The sequence below is a fragment of the Stigmatopora argus genome, chromosome 4 (assembly GCF_051989625.1).
Source record: "Stigmatopora argus isolate UIUO_Sarg chromosome 4, RoL_Sarg_1.0, whole genome shotgun sequence".
In the NCBI taxonomy this organism is placed as follows: Eukaryota; Metazoa; Chordata; class Actinopteri; order Syngnathiformes; family Syngnathidae; genus Stigmatopora; species Stigmatopora argus.
In genome coordinates, this window is record NC_135390.1 from 17,389,252 (window position 1) to 17,405,799 (window position 16,548).

At 41.1% G+C, this 16,548-nt stretch overlaps 1 protein-coding gene across 1 annotated transcript in view; it reads right to left on the reverse strand.

Moving 5' to 3' along the window:
• Positions 1 to 2,125: 2,125 nt before the first annotated feature.
• The window catches only part of znf385d (zinc finger protein 385D), a 47,482-nt gene continuing 33,059 nt past the window's right edge, over positions 2,126 to 16,548 (reverse strand). The window contains exons 3-8 of the mRNA XM_077598240.1: positions 15,961 to 16,083; positions 13,104 to 13,227; positions 9,952 to 10,284; positions 9,676 to 9,881; positions 8,025 to 8,117; positions 2,126 to 3,617 (exon numbers count right to left, since the gene is read on the reverse strand). Of these exons, the coding sequence (XP_077454366.1) occupies positions 3,405 to 3,617; positions 8,025 to 8,117; positions 9,676 to 9,881; positions 9,952 to 10,284; positions 13,104 to 13,227; positions 15,961 to 16,083 (1,092 nt within the window). The 3' untranslated portion in view covers positions 2,126 to 3,404. The remainder of the gene's footprint in view (positions 3,618 to 8,024; positions 8,118 to 9,675; positions 9,882 to 9,951; positions 10,285 to 13,103; positions 13,228 to 15,960; positions 16,084 to 16,548) is intronic.

A 16,548-nucleotide genomic window follows, 5' to 3' on the forward strand; every position in this document is an offset into this window, starting at 1 on the left:
TCAGGCCCCGAATTTTTCATTGGACGTCATTTTGCGTTAGCGCTTCCGCGGCTTCGTGCCGCGAAAAACGCGTCGGAGCCAACGCGCGCGCCGATGACGTGCGCGGCCGAGAACTTCCAGATGTTTTCTTTTCTTGTGGTTAGCCGTCAGACGCTTCTTCGTCAATGGACCACGTTAACGTCAACGTTCATTTGCACCAGGACTACAAATTTACAGGAATATTAAGGACACTAAAAGGTTCAAAACAAGGACTAAAACTTAGATTCAGGGTCCAAATTGAACACAATTCTGGAATTAAATAATAAAATGCCATGAAAACAGTAATTGCATTCCTTTTCAACACCGCTAATTCCGGACAGGGTCGCAGGGGGTGCTGGAGCCTATCCTTGTCAACTACGGGCAGTAGGCGGGGACAACACCCTGAGTAGGTTGCCAGCCAATTGCAGGGTACAAGGAGACAAAGGGCAACCAAGCATAGCTAGGGGCAATCTAGACTGGTAGCCAGATAGCTTAGCATGCATGTTTTTGGGAAATCGGAGTACCCGGAGGACACCCACACAAGCCTGGAGGGAACATGCAAACTCCACACACCTGGGATCGAACCCACACCCCCAGAACTGTGAGGCCGACGTGCTAACCACTCTTCCGCTTATTTAGCATTCATGCTTAGTGCCAATTTGGGATACAATTAGCCTAGCCTAGCATGCATGTTTTGGGGATGTAAGAGGGAAACAGATTACCCGGGGAAAGGCCACGCAAGCCTACGGAGAACATACAAAAACTACACACAGGCAGCCCGGTATAGAAGTGGTTAGTGCGTTGGTCTCACAGTTCTGAGATCGAGGGTTCGATCCCAGGTGGGTTCCAACAGTGTGGAGTTTTTTTTTTTTTTTTCATTTGGCTGTTTGGAAAAAAATATATAAATTACTCAGAAAAAGAGTAAAAAAATGAACATATCATTTAAAATGCGATTTTTATACTTACTTGGCGCCTTGAGTGGTGAGCACGTCGGCCTCGCAGCTCTGGGGTCCTGGGTTCGAATTCAGGTCAGTCCACCTGTGTGGAGTTTGGATGTTCTTCCCGGGCCTGCGTAGGTTTTCTCAAGGTACTCCTGTTTCCTCTCACATTCCAAAAACATGCGTGGTAGGCTGATTGGATTCCGAAGTCGGCTGGGATAGCCTCCAGCACCCCCCGCGACCCTGGTGAGGATAAAGTGGTTCAGAAAATGAATGAAGAAATGAATGTTTACTTGGGTTATCTTTGTATGATATTTTGGAAAAAGTCAAAATCAACAGGATTTTCTACACTGAAGGACGTCGATGACAAAAGCGACCAAGAGGGGGCGACAAATCTCAATTGGGGAAATCCGTGCGTTTATCCAAGCGTGGGCTGACACGTCTTGTCGTCTTGTGCGTGTACACTGTACATACATGCACTTTGTGTGTTTGCACGCTCAACTTTTGACTCGTGAGCTATTTTTGGGCCCTGGGCTGCGAAACCACGATGCTCTGCTTACAAATGCTCGTGGCCAGCCGGCAAAAACATTTCCATATTTCAATAAACACGCAACCCACAAAGAATGGGATTTTGAAAAAGATCAATGGCTCCTTTTGTGTCAGCAAACCGTTTTATGACATAACGCAAAACGGGGGGAATTATAGGTCATTTCCTTTGATCGTTAATCGATTTTGTCACGGAAGCTTTTGGAATGTTTGGCAAGGACCAAAATGGGGAGTTTGAAGGCCATTTTGAGGCATTTTGTTGCTTCTTCCCAGAAAATTATTTTCTTTCAAATCTCATATTTCTGGTATTCAGGGACATGCGCGCGGTTTATGATCATGTCTGGTCAGATTTGCAAATAAACGAACCGACAGCTTATTCACCATTTTGAGAAAAAAATATATCAATAATTTCATCAAAAAAGTAACACTTAAAATGTATGTTATCGTTTTAAATTTACTTAAAAATGAAGTCTATGCGCCGATAACTAATGTTCCTTAAGTTTCCTAAGTCTCATTGGACTGACTTTCTGTTAGCATGCTAACGCTAATTCTATTGTTTGTCGCCTCGGGAGTGCGTCCAATCACAATGCCCGATCTCACTATTGCCCTGAGACGAGGCAGTCTTTAACAAAGTAGGACTCTTTTATTATATGCATTTTAAATCAACACATTGAACACTTAAGACACGAAACACACAAAGCGTCGCTGTTCCAGACAACATACACACTTGCCCCAATAAATTCAGCCAAATGGGCTTTAGCGGGGAAATTTCCAGATGAACCTGAAGTAACCGTTACTGGTGACCTCTGTTTGACCGTCAGCAAACTTTTTAATCAAAGTCCTTTTACAGCACCCTCAATGGCCGTCATGGCGTCCAATCCAATCCGACTTCATAGGCCCTCCCAGTTGAAATGAATTAGACATCTAACTCGAACTTTTGAAATAATATTCCTCCATACGACGCATTTTTACAAATATCCCATCCAATTTTGAAATGATTATTCATGTATTAAACACCTGCTGTAATTTTTTGACGCTCATAATTCAGATTTTAGTCTCAGAATTTTTACTTTAACCTCAGAATTTTGTCTTTATTTTCAGATTTTTTTCCGTATATTTTAATGATTAACCCTTAATTATAGCTTCCTATCATGTTTTCTAAAATATAAATACACGCAAAAATGAATACAATGTTAACCAAAACTAAATGAATGAATTTAAAATGAATGAAAATAGTATCACCCTAAAGTATTTTTTTCCATAGTACTTATAATTTAAAATTTTAAACCAAATTCCTCTTTCTTGGCCATTTTGTTTTTAAATTTCAAATTATAATGGGATTACAGTAATCCCTCGAATATCGCGGTTAATGTAGACCAGACATGGCCGCGTTAATCGAAAAAACGGGAAATAGGGTCACCCCTATTATAACCTTTTTTTTTTCTTCAATGCCGAGTCTTAATAATTAATAGCGGGAAAAAAAATCGCTAAGTAGAGAATTAACGATAAATGAAGACGCAATAATCGAGGGATTACTGTATTTATGTATTAAACACCTGCTGTGAATTTTGCCCCAAAGTTTACCCAACGTTCATTTTAGGTTTATATGGAAATTCCCAATCAAAACTCGATCCGGCCGATTTATTCGAAGCAGGAAAGACCGATACGAAAAAACAAAATGAACGCCACGTAGTCTAGCCATTAAACACCTAGCATCGAACGTGCACGTCAACAGGAGTTCAAGTGCAAACAGGAACGTGAGCGCCGCCGAGTGGCGTCCAAAGTCATGACACTGCATAGTTCTCGTACATGTGTGTGTGTGTGTGTGAGTGTGTTACATTATTGCTCGGATGCATAGACTGGTCGCCGAGTTCACTCCATCGGGTGATGGGGGGGGGGTTGTCAGTATGGGGCAAACAGGATTTGCGGATGGGCGGTCCTAAGGGGGCCGGGGGCGGGCCGCAGCAGGGGTGGCGTGGAGAAGAGGGCGGGGTTAGGGGCGGGGCGCTGAGGGAAGGTGTTGCCTAAAACGGCGGCTGCTGCCATCAGCTGGGCGGGAAGGAGGTTGGTGGGCAGCGGTGGGCGGGGCCGCTCGGCGCCCAAAGTCAACTTGAGCTGATGGATGACAAGATAAACAAGTCAGTCTTTTACTTGTTTTTTTCATTTAAACGTTTTTGTCAACATCGGCAACTCGTGTCAATCATAGCAAAGAAAAATTTGGCCTATTTTCAGATCGCGAACATCAAAGACCATTTTTTTTTAGTCGGCACTTATTTTCTTTCCTACCGTGTTGTTCTTTTTTTATATTGCTGCATCAAGTCTGTTTTTGTCAACATAAAAGATCATTTTGTAAATGTTTGACTATTCCTAATATATTGTTTTGTAAACATCAAAGACAGGTTTTTGTTTTGTTCTATTAGCATTTTTTTGGGAATAAATTAACAAATGTAATTGTGTTAACATGACATTTTTGTGTTAGAAGGTACATTTAGAATGTTACTATACATAACACGTAGGTATGTATTTCGGAATAATTGGACTATTCCTAACGTAGTTTTGTAAACATCAAAGACACGTTTTTTTGTAATCCTTTTTTTCCTGAATAAGCTAAGAATAGGGATGGAGTTACCATGATATTTTTGACGCATAGAATGTACATTTCGTTGAGCATAACATGCAGTTTTGTTAACATCAAAGACAGCTTTTTTGTTATCCTTTTTTCCTGAATAAGATAACAATAGGCATGGAGTTAACATGATTTTTTTGACTCGTAGAATGTACATTTCAATGAACATAATGTGTGTTTTTTGGAATGATGTGTTTTTAACATCAAAAAATCACACGTAGATGTTACGATGCACAAAAATATTTGTTCACTACTGTCTTGAGACATGACTTCCTATTTATCAAAGATGTTCCATGACAGTTTTATCTTTTGTTGAATTGTGTGTGCATTTTGGGATTTCATGTTTGTCTTTCAAACAAAGCCTCCAAACTATTCTTATGTACATCATGTGAGGCAGAGAAGAATATTTGTCATTTTCAGAAGAAAAAAAAAACGCTAATGACGTGCGTTTCCCATCAAAGACTAACGCCCTTGACAATTTTGAATAAATAGTCTTTTCAAAAACAAGGAAATCCTGATCAATGGCCAACATTGTGTGTGGCAAAACCCAACATGTTCCAACATCTTTTTGTAAAAAGAAGGATTGACTCTGCAGTAGCGGTCTGATTATTAATGTCATTTTCCAAATTATATCCAAATGAGAAAAAAAGGCTCCCGACCGATTGAATCAATTGTTAGTCTGAGAGTCGAGGCGACGCAGACCACCAGCAACTCCGGAAATGGATTCTGGAATAATGGCGTTCATTACTCCAGAGACCTTTTACCCGCAGAAAATGAAAAAAAAAATATTAAAAAAAAGACAGAAAGCCACGTTGATGACGATGAACAGGCAACCAGACGGCCAACTTTTCCCTTTTGGTTTGTCACCTGAATGGACCACAATGTCATTTTTAACGGCTGCAAAGTGTGGAAAGTTTCTTTTCCGACGATGCAAACCCTGGAATTGATTCAAATTGTTGTTTTCCGAGCCTTTCTGGACTCAAAATGTCAATTGTAACCAATGGAGGAATGTCTTTGAATGTACCTATTCTATCCCAATTTTCACTTCAAATTCAAAGAATTCATGTTACCATGGGAACAACACGGCAACTCTTTTGCTGGCGTTGATGAGTTTATCTCTAGTCTATCGCTAGCCCATCGCTAGCCTATCGCTATCAATCCGTTTGACCTGGGAGGGATGGCAAACCCACCCAGGTCAAACGGTTTGGACGTCCAAAGCTGAGAGTGAGATATCGAATTTTCTCGCATATAAGCCGTATTTGTAACAAAAAAATAGATGACTGAATCAAGGCTAAGGCTTATATGCGCACAAGACTCACAGCGTTGCTATACTCTTTTTCACCAGTAGATAACTGCGAATTGACACGTACTATTTGTTGGTTATTTTCTGTTTTGCAGTAAGAGAACAACCATTACTGTATGAATTACTAACTTTCTTATGATATTGACCCTAATAATGTGCTTTTGATTCATACAGTATCTGAGAAATACCAGGTGCGATTATTTTTCTTTAGATTTTCCCTTCAAAGTAACACATTTGTACTCCCTTTTAAAACCATGAATATGGAGGTGGAAATTGTGAACGGGGGGCGTCTTATACGAGAGAAATTGTACAATCCAACAATTTTAAGGCAATTGTAAGGTGCGGCTTATATGCGAGAAAATACGTTTTTCACTGGAGACTTGTTCAATCAAATGTTTGTGTTTTTGCTAGTAAAATATACAATTTAGTCTATTTTCATTTATTTATAACTCAAGAATGAATAAAGGGAAACTTTAGAGCATATATTTGAAATATCAAATGGAAGATGTGATTAGATTTTGGGGTCAAGAGGTCAACCGTTGAAATATCGTATATGAGCCGTTTGGTTCTGTATGCCGTTTTTTCAGTTTTTTGCGTTCAAAATAAGTTTAAAAAAAAGTTCAACAAATCAAATCATGATCAAACTTGCAAGTTGACCTTTAAAAAATTGATATGTTTATGGTCCTGACGGATACGCGGTAAAAGGAATTTTGCGATAGCAGGCAAGCCTATTTAACTCAATTTGGCAGGGTCGGTGATATTTAAGAGAAGGTCAAAGGTCAGGGAGGTCGAAAATATGGCTTTGGATGTGGTTACTTGGGCAAAATATGCTCTCACTGCTTTAATCTTATTTATTTTGCAGTCAAATTTGACTTCATTGAAACACAATGATGTATTTTTGGGTTCAATTTAGGCTTGATCAAATTGGATGGAAATGTTTTCATTACTGAAGCCAACATCGAGAACCAGATTCAGGAGAGTCAAGTATTTTGGAACCGCGCAAGAAATACGTTTCCTGAGATGTGAAAAGGGAAAACAAAAGGGTGGAAAGGGGAAAAAAACCTCTCGGGTGGGGAACACATTGTGTCTTGACAATTTCATCTTTTCTTCAACTTAAACCAAAAGAATGAGCTTTCAAAATGACCACGCCTAATTAAAGACTGGATGGCCACGTGAAGCCAGTCAAATTTGAAGCGAGTCAAATTTGACGACGTGAGGTAAAAGCCAAGCGACGGCGCCGTCGTCGTTTTTCAGCCGCGCCCACGCCGTGGGAGCTAATAGTGTGAAAAGGTGAGCAAAGTTATCCGGCCTAATCTTGTGTGTCCGTAATGGAAAAGCGGCGCCACGTCACGGCTTATCAATCACTGTTGGGGGACGGCGAGGGCGGAGGAGGAAGAGGAAGCTCCTCGCCGTTAACTTGCCGGATGACGCCTCGCGGGGAAAAGACATTTTCCCGGCGACTGGTCGCGAGCTGGCCTCGGGGGGGGGGGTTCTCGCAATCTTTTATTTTTGCTCAACGTGAAACGGATGTTTTGGAACGGCGCTTCCGTGGCTGACATTGATGCGATTATTTCCAGTACAGACCGTTAAATGTTGGAAATGCCCCCCCTCCCCCGCCTTAAAAATACCATTGAAAAATTGCCCAAAAAATATTCAACGAATACAAATGACACTATGACGAGTTTTTATCCATTCGTTCATTTTCCGTGCCACTTTAGGGGCGCTGGAGTCTATCCCAGTCAACGATGGGCAGTCTGATTCTTTTTGGGGATATGGGAGGAAACCAGACTACCCAGAGAAAACCCACGCAAGCCTGGGGACAACATGCAGATTCCCCTCAGGAAGGTCTGGAACTCCAAAAAATCATTGCTAGGGGCAATTTAGCATAAAATTAACCTAGCATGCATATTTTGGAGATGTGGGAGGAAACTGGAGTACCCGTAGAAAACCTACGCAGGCACCGGGAGGAATGCAAACTCTATACAGGAAGGTCTGAACCCACCGGGGATTGAACCCCGGATCTCCGAACTGCGAGGCGGACATGCTAAACAGCTTTTCATTACTAATGAAATGACTGAATCGATGGCCAGCCAATCACAGGGCACGAGGAGAAAGAAAAAAAAGACAACCAATCGTGCTCACACTCATACCAATTTAGCATGCATGTTTTTGGGATGTATGGGGAAAACGTAGTACCCAGAGAAAAGCCACGCAAGCTCAGGTAGAACATGCAAACTCCATACAGGAAGGGTCTTAACCCACTGGGATTTGATCCCTTTATCCCAGAACTGTGAGGCGGATGCCCTAACCACTCCCACCTAAACAAAAACAGCCTTTGCTAACTGGTCAACAGCGATGGATGGGATTAAAACTTTGTTTTATGCTCCTTTTATGGTTTATTTTCCAAAGAAAGACTTTGGCCCAGTGAAGTCCAATCTCTAAAATTCCCCCGAGGTGACAGCGGAATTTCAACCGAGTTAATTCACCATCTGCCATCGGCGGAGACGGACGATGGGATGGAACGCGCATGGCCGTCAAAAGGCACCGAAGGGTGACCATTCATTCACCCGTGGTTGAAATGCGGTGGTCTCACCGTCTGTTTGGGGGCTCCTTTGCTGTAGGGCGTATACTTGGGTTTGGCCGGCTTGCCCGCCGCTCGGTCTTTATGACGGCGACTGCTGATGTGCTGAAAACGACAAACGGGGGAGCGTCAACGCCGGCGTTTGTCGTTCGCTTTCAAAGTAAAACTGGTTACATCAATATAGTATTTTGCGAAAAACGAGGGAATACTGTAATTGTAATGAACTCATTGCCACGTTCAAGAGAAATGTTCCAAAAGTTGACTCATTTAAAGATAATAAATAAATAAAACGCACGACAAGTCACGTCATCGTCGCCCCCGAGCACGTCGTCGTTCGTTAAATGTTTAGGTTTGCGCGCCGACTTGTTCCCACGGCAACGCCATGTTCTTATTTCCAAAGACGGACGGACAAAGATTCATGTTGCGTCGACTTGTCATTTTTTTTTTTTGACAAGCTGTCTGATAATGATGCAAGTGGAGCGTCGCCATGGCAACTGACGAACGGCAGCCACAGCCGCCGCATTATGACAGCCACCAAACATCCGCTCGCCTTCTCGTCACTTTGCGCGTTCAATGTTAAATCGCTAAATTAAAAAAAAAAAAAAAAACGAACATTAAAAATATACATTGTGACCATTTAAAAGGCCGAACATTTTTTATCGATACGAATCAACTATGACAAAAAATAGGTGCATCTTAATACAACCGTGTTATATTCTTAGGAAATAGTTTGAAATTCATTTTAAAATTGTTAAATAATGAAAATGCTAATAGATAAATAAAATGTATTTATGAAAATCTGTACAATTTCCTTTTATGTATATTCATATTAATTAATTGTGCTGTGATTTGCTGAGTTAAAAATATGAAACCACAAATTAAACTATAAAATATAATATTAATTGAAAAAAAGCCTACATATTTTTATATTTTAAACAAAAAATTCAAAATGTCTATTTAATTGAATTTATAATAAAACAAAAATAGCCAACGAACGATAAAAATATGAAACCACATAAATTAAACTATAAAAATATAATATTAATTGGAAAAAAAAGTCTACATATTTTTATATTTTAAACAAAAATTTCAAAATGTCTATTTAGTTGAATTTATAATAAAACAAAAACAGCCAACGAACAATCACTGGACAATTAATTTGTTGATGTTAGTACATTTATATTGATATAGATAAAAGTAATAAAGCAGATTTCGCATAACATTAAAAGTAATAAGTATGATTATGACGAAAATCTTATTTTCATTAACATATTCTTGATATATTACTCCCAAAAAATCTACGATATCTCTAAAACTTTTTAAAACTAATTTTTAGATGTGTCATAAATTTACATAACATACTTTACAAGAATATAACTAAAAAAAATCTACAATATCGCTAAAAAAATAATTTTTAGATCTTTCATGATTAATATCTTCAAATAAAATTTTGTAAAATAAATTGTTTTTCATGACGTCAAAAAAAAAACTAACAAAAAAAAAAAAATCAAATATATTTGGTCAAACCGAAAAAAAAATTGAATATTAATGTTAAAAAAAAAAGAACTAAAAAAAGATAAAGCTCCAAATAAGATTTTTTCCTAACGGTCACCCCACGCAAATCCCCCGTTTGAATGCCCCCGATTTTGCGTCGGCAAATGACCTGCTTGAGCTGCGTCTCGGAGTTGACGTGCACGTCGCATGTCTCGCAGTAGAAGGTTTTGTTCTGCAATCCCGTGGCCACGTTGGACGCCGACGGTGCCGCCGCCGCCGCCGCCACCGCCCCTTTGCCTTTGACGCCGGCCCGCGGGAAGGACTTGATGGAACCCACGCCGCTGCGGGCCTCCAGCATGGTCTTGTGCTTGGTACCTAAAAAAAATGGCGTCCTCAATTGACAACGCTAAAAAAGGGGGGGCCAAAAGTCAAGCGCTTCCATTACCGCTATTGTGCGCCTCCAGCTGCGATGCCGAATTGACGGCCACCTTGCAGAGCGAGCAGTACAGCAGCCGACGCGCTTTCTCCTCTTCCGTTTCCGCCTCTTCCTCCTCCTCCTCCTCTTCCTCTTCCTCCCCGGGTTCCGCCTCGGGCTCGGCGTCCACTCCCGCGTCCGAAGGCGAGCGTGGGTCCGCTTCCGAGGTGCTTTCCGGAGCGTCCGGGAGCACCGGGGCCTTTGTGTCCGTGTGGAGGGGAGCCGTGGGGGTCGCCGCGGGGGTCACCGTAGGGTCCGACGCTAGCCGCAGCGCGGGCGACGGTGGGGTGCCGGGACCGGAATCTATTGAGACAATTTAGCCATTGGTTTAGGGATGTCCTCATCGCAAAATCAGAATCATATGAAAGGGTTTTAATTTCATTTTCAATTTGGTCGGCAGAAAAAAAAAAATTGCAAACCAATAGTGTTTTCCATCAATAAACTTATACAGCCCATAACTAAACTAGCTCAATTTAGTTAAACTAAATAGATTTATTTCTGTATATCTATTTATTTAATTTTTTTACTGCATGGCTTGTTTCAATAGCATCAATACATTTGTTCATTTTCTGAACGGCTTTAGCCTCACTATGGTCGCGGGGGGTGCCGGATTTGTTGTTTTAACTCATTAATGGAGAGGGGCATCCAATAAAATTCTAATGACATCATGTTAAAATGACAAAATTTGCCGTTAATGGCCTTGGCAGCCATGGACGGGCAAAACATTTCTTTTTTTTTTCTCTTGCATCTCAATTTAAAAGACGCAAATCCCCCGCTGGGAGACATGGTATCCATAAGCTCCTTCCAGTGGCGCCCAATCGACGCCATCTCGCGTGTTGTCACAGTCTGCCACTTTTTTGGGGGGGTCGACATTGTTTTGGATTCCATTTTTTTTTCTTTTTCCGGGAGCGAGCAAATGATCCGCGACTAATTTGTGTGGCATATCTCCGACGGCGGCGGCGCCACAATCAGCAGCAGCGAGAGGCAAAACGCCAGCAGGCGCCGTCAATGGCAGCCCGTCTGTCACTTAACAGATGAGAGTAGACTAGTTTGCCTTGCACCCTAAATCAACCCAACCGACATATGCTACAGCACCCCGCGACAGTGATGTTAAAGATAAACGAATGAAAAAAAAATCATATTTGCTTTGGTCCAAATATCATCAATATAAAGACAACCCGAAACTAATAATAATACTATTTTAATATACCACATTAGTTAAAAACTGATTGTATTTTTAAATCTTTAATCTTAACTTAAAAAGTACTTTTTATCCACTACTTAACCGAAAGAAACACACACACTCGCACACACACACACACACACACACACACACACACACACACACACACTCGCACATGCACACACTCACCCACACACGCACACAAACACACACCCACGCACGCGCACACACACACACACAGACTTACACACACAAACACACGCACACAGACACACAAACACACTAGCACATCCACACACACACACTCACACACACAAACACACACACACACACACACACACACACACACTCACTCACTCACACACACAAACACACACACACACACATGCACACACACACAAACACACACACACATGCACACACACACTCACGCAAACACACTAACACTCTCACACACACACACAAACACACTGATGGCACGCCACATTCAGCTGCCCATTACCTCGCTCACATTAAATTAATGGTAGAAATCAAAAGTAATGATTGGTCCATTAAAAAAAGCCATTTGCAACAGCTGCGCCACTCAAAGCGAGCACGGAGCTCTTTTCCCAAATCCCCCCCCCCCCCTCAAAAATCAAAAATACCAAATACATACACAGCCGCAAACAAATTAGCATTCCATCTTCTCCATTAATATTCATGAGCAAGTGACACGGGTGCATTGTGGGTAAAGTCGAGGGAGACGGCGCCAGGTGTCTTTCAGGATGATTAATGAGCACCGCGGCGGCCAAGAAGGTCGCCCGCCTGCGTGACGTGTTTGCCGTATCGCCACGCCCAACGCACGAGTTACGTACGGTACACGAAAGGTACGCCGCAGGCTAGCTAGGTTCAAAATGAGTGAAACGTACAGGAGGCGGAGCTTGCGTGTTAACGTTTCTTTGTAACGACCATTCATTTTGGAAGAATCTATGGGTGGATTAACGCTTAAAAACCTGCGCTAGTGGGACTTTAACTCAAGGGGGCCCTAAAGATAGTGCACCCGCGTCATGTTCACATTTGTTGCGGCACTGGACTCAACGTCTATCGGCGACCTGTCACCTAAAAAGGCATTTCAAATCATACAAATCCAAGGGTGTCAAACAACTTAGACACCAAGAGACGAAATTTGCGTCAGAAGCTACATAAAAAAAATCCAATGTGCCAATTTTTTTTTTAAATTTTACATTTTATCATGTTATTTGTTTTTAATCTGCTTTTTTAATGAATTGGAGAGTGTTTTGAGAATAAAAATAAGAGAAACATGAAACAAGGCAAAGAGCAACAGTATATACAAAATATGATAAGAAGCATTTATTTTGGCTGGGAGCCGTATGCGGCTCGAGAGCCACGTGTAGTAGTTTTAGTTTTTGGGACGTCATACGTGAGGGTAGAGTCATTTCCGCGGGGTTTTCTGCCTGACTTTGTAGCTCATTCCTACTGTACGTACAGCATTAAAAGCTGTTTTTTTACATGTACATACAGAATTAAATGCTTTTATTTTTGCGACATGTATGCACAAAATGAAATGCTTCTATTCTTTCTTTTGTGTGATCAAGGGCACTTTGCTCCATTTGCTATTCGTTCTTTTGCCCCAAAATGGCGCCTTCAATGGCATCCTTTGAGTTCATAAGGAACCTCGAAATGCCCAAAACCGACAGGAAGAATCCCTCAAAACCAATAGGAAATGATTTTAAAAAAGTACCCTAAAATGATAAGGATATACGCAAAAAAATGGCCGCCATTGCCAATGATGGAGGTCCAATTGACTTAACCTGATTGTGGATGCTCATCAATCAGCGCCATTGACGCCTAAAATAACCGGTCCCATCTGAGACCAAGTTGGCGCGAACGTGGGCCGCGGACCAAAGCGAGTTGGACACCCCGCGCTTTTTCCACCGACCTTTCCTGCCGCCGGCGTTGGTGTCCTTGGCGAGCGACGTGCCTTTGATCTTGCCTTTGGGAGCGTCCAGGGCTTTTAGCTTCTTGGCGTGCTTGGTGCCCTTGTAGTGGGCCAAGGCTTGGTTCTGCCAGGAGAACAAACACAATGAGCCCGGCCGGCCGGGGACCGGGATCAAATGGAACGTGAAAACGCGGACCATCCAAGCGGCTTAGGGCTAATTAGTCCCGCCGACGCTTGACTTTCTCCGACGCGTCTTCTCCATTCGGCGGGCGGCTTCTTTCGCAACACTGGCTCGTTTTTTGGGGAGCCCAACGGTGACGGATTGACTAGGAAGGCGCGGATTTAGGCCATTTCTCTTTTTTTTGTTGGTCACCGGGCGCCAATTTTTTTGTCATTTTGGTTCATGTTTGGGTGGTTTGCTTCCAAAAGTAGCAAAGGAGGCTAATAAATTGCGGATGGTGGTTGCGAGTAAATGCTACGGCAAGCGTGAGATTTCTTGGGGTGTTTTAGGCTTGTAACAAGAGAGTGCAAAGAATTCATCGCCTCGTGCGTGAGTCATGTTCAAAAATAAGCACGGAAACAAGCGCGTTTTGACACGGGTTATTATCGAAGGATTTGCTGGAAAAGCTTTGAATATGAAATGAATACATCAAAAAAATGAGGAGATATCTTGGCTGTTATTAACGAGGAGACCTGTTTTGAAGCAATATTTGTGATGGAACGCAAAGTAGAATAAAGTTTGGGGGGGGGGGGAAATCAAGTTTTTATCTAGGTAGCCAATCATGTCATTATAAATGTTTCCTAATATCAATTTCAAATCAAACAACCATTCACACCCACACTCATAGCTAGGGGCAATTTAGAGTGTACAATCAGCCTACCATGCATGTCTTTGCAATGTGGGAGGAAACTGGAGTACCAGGTGAAAACCCACGCAGGCCCGAGGAGAACATGCAAACTCCACACAGGTGGACCTACCTGGATTTGAACCCAGGTCCCCCACTGTGAGGCCGATGCACTAACCACTCATTCGCCGTATGTATATACACACACATACATACATACATACACATACACATTTATATACATACACATATATACATACATATACATACATATACATATATATACATACATATACATATATATACATACATATACATATATATATATACATATATATATATACATATATATATACATATATATACATACATATACATATATATAGACATACATATACATATATATACACACATATATACATATATATATATATACATACATACATATACAGATATACATATACGTATATATATATGTAGATGTATATATATACGTACATGTATATATATATATACACACATATATATATATATACATATATATATATATATATATATATATATATATATATATATATATATATATATATATACACATATATATATATACATATATATATACACATACATATATATATACATATATATATACATATATATATATATACATATATATATACATACATATATATACATATATATATATACATATATATATATATTTATATAGACATATACATATATATATATATATATATATATATATATATATATATATATATATATATATATATATATATATACCCACACACTTTTTAAGGGTAACAAATGGCCCACATGGACATGGACATCCTAAATTCCAGCTTTTACTTTGAAAGTCATGAAATGATCAGATACCAAGATGAATGACACGGGGCACGCGTCGCGCGTTGCCTTCCAAGCCACACGCGAGCTCCCCGTGAGACGCAAGGCAAACCAAAACCATCTGTAATCACAAGACGTCTCATTCACTCTCTAAAAGTTTGTTCCGATACCCCCCCGCGGAGATAATTGCGGCCCTCCTGTTGCCGCGGTAACGAAAAATCCCAATTTACAAAGTCCGAAAGCGAGCGAGAACAACGGCAAGCTTTGTTTTCTTGAAGGATATTTCCATGCCATTCCAGGCGGTGTGTGTGTGTGTGTGTTTTGTGATCAATAAAACATTTGAATCGCATTAGTCGGACTCGCCGCTATACATTTTAAATGGGGCGGAGGTGAAAGTGTTGTGTCAGCGTATAAAAACACTTGACGATGAATAGTTAATGGCGTGGCGGGCCGGCTTGCGTTTTAATGCCACTAACGAACATACTGACTCAGAGTTGATGCATTACGCTAAATTACATGTCAGTTTTCAAGTCGTGTCTTTTTTAACGATTGGCCGCCATTGAAAGAAGCAACGACCGTCCATTGGCCTCTCCCAGCCAAAATAATTTGGACGTATACTGCTGTCAATGGCAGTAAACGCGAGAAATTAATTGGACGTTTATAACGTTGAGTTAAGTTGAAAAAATATGAAAAAAAAAATTGACTTCAGTGTGTAACTAATTGCTATTTTGATTCTTTTTAAGTTCATTTAATTTTTATGAACATCTGAATCTTATATTTTCGGAAACAATAACAGAATAATGGTTAATAATTTAAAAAATAACTGTCCACTTTAATGTAACTCTCTTGAAATGGCTCATACTTAAAATGAATACTTTAAATACCAATATCAGAAATGTGGACCATTTGATTTTGGTCTTTTTTTACCTTTAGGATTTAGTTATTTCATCAACAATTTGTGAAAATATTACAAATATGATTTGTGGGCAAGTTTCCATTCCCACATTAAAAAAAAAAATCAGACTTAAAATGAAAATTCTCTTTACCCACTATAAAAGTTGACCCAAAAAAACTCGTTTTGGGCGCCTAATTTTATAGTTCTTTTTCTTAAATCCAGGTGGCGCCAATGAGTCTAAGGTCTACCGTACCTGTGAATTGAAGCGTAGCCTGCAGACGGTGCAGGGGATGGGCTTCCTCTTGATGGCGATGGCGGCGGTGGCGGGCGCGAGCCCCAGCGTGTGTTGGAGGACGGCCTTCTGCACCGGGTCCAACTGTGGAACAAATCACAATTCAAAATCCGGAATGGGATTGGACGTCTATAGCCTTTAATGGCAAACAAAGTGTACACAATCTGCAACAGGCTTTCAAAATGCAGCTCTCGCCCAAAAACTGCAAATTTGACAGGGGCTTTGGGGCGTGTGGGCCGCTAGGGCGATGACACACGCAGTTGGCGTCGCGCACCGTCGGTTCGGCGTGCTGGGAAAAGAGACGGCGAGGAACATCTGGGCCTTGACAGAGCAGCGTGACCTGCAATTGGGGGGGGCGGAGTCAGTCTTTGAAAGAACTGACAGCGGGGACGACGTCCTTTATCCTTCACTACTTGACAAGCTGTCAATCTTGCTAATCGCTTCCTACGTGTTGCTTCTGGTTTGAAACCTGACTTTAAAAGCGCACCGCAGGGGGCGCTTTACTCAATTTCAATTGGATGGATTGGACCGAGCTACCACCTGTATAGT